We start from the raw sequence: 6964 nt of genomic DNA on the forward strand, positions 1-6964 counted from the left end.
TTCACCACGCTGTTTGTGTGGGTGAACCATTTCAGTTTGTCTGTGGTGTGTACACCAAGGAACTTTAAGGTTTCCACCTTCTCCACTGCAGTCCCGTCGATGTAGATAGGGGGGTGCACCTGCTGTTTCCTGAAGTCCACGATCATCTCCTTTTTGTTTTGTTGACATTGAGGTTGTTTTCCTGGCACCACACTCCCAGAGCCCTCACTTCCTCCCTGAAGGCTGTCTCATCATTGTTGGTCATCAAGCCTACTACCGTTGTTGTCTGCAAACTTGATTGAGTTGGAGGCATGCTTTGCCACGCAGTCATGGGTAAACAGGGAGTACAAGAGGGAGTGGATGTGATGTTTCCTTCCTTCACCCCCTGGGGGTGGCCCGTCAGGAAGTCCAGGACCCAGTTGCGCAGGGCAGGGTTCAGACCCAGGGCCTTGAGCTTAATGATGAGCTTGGAGGGTACTATGGTGTTGATGGCTGCGCTATAGTCGATAAACAGCATTCTAATATATATATACAGGTATTCCTCTTGTCCGGATTGGATAGGGCAGTGTGCAGAGTGATGGCGACTGCCTCCTCTGTGTCTCTATTAGGGTGGTAAGCAAACTGAAGTGGGTCTAGGGTGGCAGGTAAGGTAGAGGTGATATGATCCTTGTCTAGTCTCTCAAAGCACTTCAAGATGACAGAAGTGAGTGCTACGGGGGGGCGATAGTCATTAAGTTCAGTTACCTTTTGCCTTCTTGGGTACAGGGACAATGGTGGCCATCTTTAAGTACCAGCCAGCTGATCTGCACATGCTCTGAGGACGTGGCTAGGGATGCCGTCTGGGTGGGTCTAGGGTGGCAGGTAAGGTAGAGGTGATATGATCCTTGACTAGTCTCTCGGCCACAGAGAAGGAAAGCCCACATTTCAAGGTTTCACTAATTAGAGTGGGGCTATTGAACTGTACTATGCCTGATAATGTCTGTCTGATACTGGGTGTTCTCCCCTGGTGTCAGGATGTTGACTGTGGAGGAGAGGGAGCGTCTTCAGAAGGACGAGAAGCTGACCAAGGCTGACAAGAGCATCACCCTGGCCGTGGAGGAGCTCAACAGCTACAGGTCAGTTTCTGCATGGTTTTTGCCTTGGCACTAGACCGCTGATTCCAATAACTCATCAAACTTTGATTATTTGAATCAGCTGTGAAGTGCTAGGGCAAGAACCCAAAGCGTGCACCCCAGAGGGAGTTCTTGTCATTCAAATAGATCCAATGAGACTCTACTTTGCTGGGTGTTTTTGTTGTGAGTGCTTGTCTCAGGGTGCAGTTTTCACACATACAGGCAAAGGGCACAAGACCTGGAGGATGAGCTGGAGAAGACTAACCAGGCCTACAAAACCCAGGTGGGAGATCTGACACTGTTGTATCATAAGAGACTGGGAGAGGGCAAAAACATTCATCACGTGCAATGATGTATGGCCAATAACTCATTTAATATTCTCTTTCCATCTTTCAGATAACTTCTCAGGAAAAGAAGGCACACAATAACTGGGTAAGTACATAGTTGCATCATACATACACTATGGAGCACACCTCAGGCAACTCATCTGTAATTTCTTTTGTCTGCATTGTAGCTAGCAGCACGAGGTGCTGACCGCGACCTGGCTGAAGTTAAAAGAGAGAATGCACACCTCAGGCAGAAGTAAGTACTAAAGAATACTTTTCTGTTGAAGTCAGTTTCACCAGACATGGCAGTTGTCGCTACAAAATAGTATTTCCCTGTAGTGAGAAGTATTCTCCAGCTGTGGTTTGTCTCCATGCAGATTGACTGATACTCAGTTCAAGCTGGATGTTGTGGAGAAGGACCCCTATACTCTGGACAACATGGACAGACCTCTGTTCAGAGGTGAGTCTCTAATAAACCTCCCTAACTGGGGGGGGGGGGTGTAATATGCAAAAAATACACATTTCTAATTCACACATGCACTTGTACATGTGTGAAATAGGACAGATGTAAGCACCCACCTAATTATTATTTGTATAATATCCATCCTCTCAGATCTACAGGAGTGCATCAAATCAAATGTTATTTGTCACATGCTTCATAAAAACAGGTGTAGACTAACTGTGAAATTCTTACTTACAGGCCCTTCCTAACAATGCAGAGAAAAAGAATAACAAATACACAATGAGTATTGATAACTTGGCTATAATTTTAAAATCTATATACACTGGGTACCAGTACTGTGTTGATGTGCAGGGGTACGAGGTAATTGAGGTAGATCTGGAAAGTATTCAGACCCCTAGACTTTTTCCACATTTTGTTACGTTACAGCTTTATTCTATAATTGATTGGTGAGGGGGAAAACCTATGCAATAAGTCTCCTTGGGTATGAAGCTATAAGCTTGGCTCATCTGTATTTGGAGAGTTTCTCCCATTTCTTCTTTGCAGATCATATTAAGCTCTGTCAGGTTGGATGGGGAGCATCGCTGCAGAGCTATTTTCAGGTCTCTCCAGAGATGTTCGATCGGGTTCAAGTCCAGACTCTGGCTGGGCCACTCAAGGACATTCAGTGACTTTTCCCGAAGCCACTCGTGCATTGTCTTGGCTCTGTGCTTAGGGTCTTTGTACTGTTGGAAGGTGAACCTTTGCCCCAGTCTGAGGTCCTGAGCTCTCTGGAGCAGGTTTTCATCAAACATCTCTCTGTACTTTGCTCCGTTCATCTTTCCCTCCATCCTGACTAGTCTCCCAGTCCCTGCCCCTGAAAATCATCCCCACAGCATGATACTGCCACCACAATGCTTCACCGTAGGGTTGGTGCCAGGTTTCCTCAAGGCTTGGCATTCAGGCCAAAAATGTCAATCTTGGTTTCATCAGACCAAAGAATCTTGTTGCTCATGGTCTTGAGTCCTTTAGGTGCCTTTTGGCAAACACCAAGCGGGCTGTCATGTGTCTTTTACTGAGGAGTGGCTTCCGTCTGGCCACTCTACCATAAAGGCCTGATTGGTGGAGTGCTGCAGAGAGGGTTGTCATTCTGGAAGGTTCTCTCATCTCCTCAGAGAAACTCTGGAGCTCTGTCAGTGACCATCGGGTTCTTGGTCTCCTCCTTGACCAAGGCCCTTCTCCCCCGATTGCTCAGTTTGGCCAGGCAGCCAAACTTCTTCCATTTTAAGAATGATGGAGGCCACTGTGTCATTGGTGACCTTCACTGCTGCAGAATGTTTTTGGTACCCATCCCCAGATCTGTGCCTCGACACAATCCTGTCTCTGAGCTCTACGGACAATTCCTTCGACCTCATGGCTTGGTTTTTGCTCTGACTTGCACTGTCAACTGTGGGAGCTTATATACGGGTGTGTGCGCCTTTCCAAATCATGTCCAATCAATTGAATTGACCACAGGTGGACTCAAATCAAGTTGTAGAAACATCAATGGATGATCAATGGAAACAGAATGCACCTGAGCTTGATTTTGAGGCTCATAGCAAAGGGTCTGAAGACTTGTATAAACAGAAATACTTCATTTACATATTTAGAAAAAGTTCTGAACCTGTTTTCACTCTGTCATTATGGGGTATTGTATGTAGATGATACATTGTAATGTAATCCATTATAGAAAAAGGCTTTAATGTAACAAAATGTGGAAAAGGTCAAGAGGTCTGCGTACTTTCCCACTGTACATGTAGGTAGGGGTAAAGTGACTAGGCAACAGGATAGTTGGACAGTAGCAGTCAAAGAGTTGGTGCAAAAAGGTTCAATGTAGATAGGTAGTCCTTGTAGCTACTGGTTAACTATTTAGATATCTTATGGCTTGCCTATCATGTTCTGGGTGTTGATTTAGAATTTCTGTCATTCTGTATATTGAACCATATGTCCCTCCCTGTCCTGCAGGTGAAAGGTCACCGTATGGCCCCTCCCCCCTACATCGCCCCGCCTCTGAGAACAGAGCCTTCCTGTCTCCGCCTACCCTGATGGATGGCCCACTCCGCCTCTCTCCAAACTTCCCCCCCATGGGACCAGGAGGCAGAGGTGACCTCTCCAGTCCACGCCAATGCACTGCAGGCCTGGGTCATTCCGGTCATACAATAACACCACAGCTGAATTTACATGTCTTGTGACATGTGTGCCCTTTTACCATCAGTGCCATGTTATACTCCTTGGAATGCCGTGTTATGAGTTTATATTTAGCATAAATATTTTTACCTTTGTATTTAGTACCAATTTCCTATGTGCCATGACCTTGTAAAAATGACATTAAGAAAAATGATCTGCAGGATAATTTAAATAATTCAATGATATTAGAGTTTTGATTTTTATAGTCTTCTTATTGACTAAAACAACGCTGAAAACCTGTTCTTAAGCACATAATACAAATGCGTACCAAGTCTTGATTGGCTGTAAGATTGGCACAACATCTGTTAAAGATGCTTATCTTTATAGTCTAAATTGCCTTGGCAGTGAGCCTGCAGCAGAATAGCATTTCCTATCACCTACAGTGAGGGGAGTGTGGTCTTTGCACATGTTTTGGTCTTGTCATCCATGCTTCATGAACTCATTGACATTATGCTGGCTCTCCCTTTCTTACTCACCAACCACTCCCACATATCTCACCTCTTTCTCATATGCTCTTTGTCATGCTCTCTCTTTCTGCCCTCCCTCTTTCTCTCCACCTCCCACCCCCCCTTTCTCTCTCCCCCATAACCAGTATCTCGAGGCCTGTTAGATCCCCCTGGTGGGGTGGACTCTGATCGTAGTGGTGGTCCTCACTCTGACAGCGGCTCGATATCTCCCACCTGGGAGAGGGATCGCAGGGGCCCACCTATACACCCTCCAGGTACAGTGATGACCACCCGCTATCGCCCCCCCCCTATGATCTCAGGCAGCAGCCGCTCCAATCACAATAGACACGATATTCAAGTCTTCTAGTCTACTCTTTGACACATTCATTTGTTTTTTAATATCAGCCCTAAAGGGTTTGTGTTCTTTATTTACTTCAGTATGTTTTACCATCTTTCTACGTAAAGAGGTCCTGACTTTCTTTTGGGTTTTAGATAACTCACTCTAACCTGATTACTAATTATGTTTGTTAACCAACTGTCAGATTTTGTTCACAGCAAAATATTTCCCCTCAGTTGGGTTACTATTTCAATTTCACGGTGAAGTCTACATCTGTTGTATTTGACACGTGACAAATACATTTTTATATGATTTGATTGTGGTGCTGTAGTGTGGTCAGCCGGCCCTGTGAAAGGTTTGAGATTCTGTCTTTTGGTTGTCAGTCTGTGAGGCATAGGTCAGTGAGTGTATGACTACTATTTGTCCAGTACTGATGTGGTCGGTTGTCGTAGTTCCAGCCTCATCTCTGTCTGAGTCATGTGACAGGACCACAGAGATGGGCAGAGTCAGCAGGTTGGGCACACTGACTGTAGACCACTGCATTGAGGAGCCTGAGCCTCCACTGGTTTGTTCTAGAGTTTTCCCCCACCCACACTTTGGCCTTTGTCACCTGGGCCCCTACGCTACTCTAACCCAAGTCTGGCCTCAGCCTGGTTTGAGATGTCTAATATTCACTTGAGTTAGGAACTATTATTTATTTAGTTGAGTTATCATGGGGGAGCAATTAGCATGTGGCATCACTGTATTTTGATTATACATTGACAATTCCATCATGCCCACCCTGCCTACTACTGTCACTGTTTTGATGTGTACTAACTCAATGCATCATGATTTAAATGTGTGCTTGTTTTTTGTTTCTGATATGATGGAGAGGCTTTTGCTTTTTGCTCCAATCCCCTTTGGACCAGTGGAGGTTGCTAAAGGGAGGATGGCTCATAATAATGGCTAGAATGGAGCGAATGGAATGTCATTAAACACATAGAAACCATGTGTTTGATATTATTCTGCTCCAGCCATTACCATGAGCCTTTCCAATTAAGGTGCCACCAACCTCCTGTGCTTTGTACACTTCTGACTGTGTGATCCCCTCCTTTGGCTCAGCTGGTCTAAATAAATCTGATGAAACAGTGCTCTCTTTTTTTTCTCATAAAGGGTATATGTATCTAGACACAGGCCTTCCCTACAGGAGACCTCTGCCCGGAGCCCTTCCTATGGGCCCCCTTCCACCCAGGGGCCCCGGTCCTGCTGAGCCCCACAGCTTTGGCCACCAACCTGGTGAGAACCTTCCTTTCTAACATGTATTACAGGACCATAGATTTAGTTTTAAAATGTCTGAGATTATTTCTGTGTCTGCACTATAGCCACTCTGTCAAATTAACTTCAAAAATATGTTTGTGCTAGGTGTATGTAACTAAAGTGATTTAATATATTTCGAAGACAGGATCTTTAATGCTGACGTGATTCAGACCGATCTCCTTCGTCAGCAGTGAATAGTAGGAGTGTCGATGATTAGTATACCCCTGAAGAACAATCCAATGTTAGAGAATGGGCAGGATATTGTGCCTAATCTGGAAACTCCCTTGGTTTAATAGAGTTAAGCTAATAGCATTATCGAGGCATGAATGAGCCCTCTTCATCAAATAAACCCACCAAAGACGGAAGTGGATCTAGCTAGGTTATTACTGTTTTTTTCTCTTGTGTTCTTGCAGACTCGTCATTTATGGGAAACAGTATGGGTCCTGGTGAAAATGAAAGAGACGTAAGTTTTCTCACCCTTCTACTAACAATAGGGGTCCAGTCATGCACTCTCTCTTTCTCATATTTATATATAACTAATTTCCCCATGGGGATAATAGTGTTGTACCACTACAGTGCCCTCCATTATTGGGTATTTGAAATGTGTTCCCTCAGTCCCATCTGTCAGCACCTGGAGATCTGCGAGACATGAGGATGGGACCTCCTCTCTTAGTACCCCCTGGTATGGGTCCCCTCCCACCCATGGACCACAGGGACCCTTACTTTGCACACAAAGGCCCTTACGGACCTCCAGACTTTTTCTCCCCACGAGGTCCAGCCCCCATGGGCAGTAAGTATGCTGT

The 6964-nt window shown here is 45.3% G+C and overlaps 1 protein-coding gene across 9 annotated transcripts in view; it reads left to right on the forward strand.

Moving 5' to 3' along the window:
* mia2 (MIA SH3 domain ER export factor 2) overlaps positions 1-6964 on the forward strand; it is a 29704-nt gene that overhangs the window by 19890 nt on the left and 2850 nt on the right. For 8 of the 9 annotated variants that reach the window (XM_031787992.1, XM_031787993.1, XM_031787994.1 and 5 more), the window contains 10 exons: positions 993-1094; positions 1314-1374; positions 1488-1523; positions 1606-1673; positions 1795-1877; positions 3861-3998; positions 4675-4803; positions 6018-6140; positions 6575-6624; positions 6777-6951. In XM_031787992.1, coding sequence (XP_031643852.1) covers positions 993-1094; positions 1314-1374; positions 1488-1523; positions 1606-1673; positions 1795-1877; positions 3861-3998; positions 4675-4803; positions 6018-6140; positions 6575-6624; positions 6777-6951 — 965 coding nt within the window. The remainder of the gene's footprint in view (positions 1-992; positions 1095-1313; positions 1375-1487; positions 1524-1605; positions 1674-1794; positions 1878-3860; positions 3999-4674; positions 4804-6017; positions 6141-6574; positions 6625-6776; positions 6952-6964) is intronic. The other variant, XM_031787991.1, reaches the window with a different exon arrangement.

Source organism: Oncorhynchus kisutch, linkage group LG14, assembly GCF_002021735.2.
Source record: "Oncorhynchus kisutch isolate 150728-3 linkage group LG14, Okis_V2, whole genome shotgun sequence".
Taxonomy (NCBI): Eukaryota; Metazoa; Chordata; class Actinopteri; order Salmoniformes; family Salmonidae; genus Oncorhynchus; species Oncorhynchus kisutch.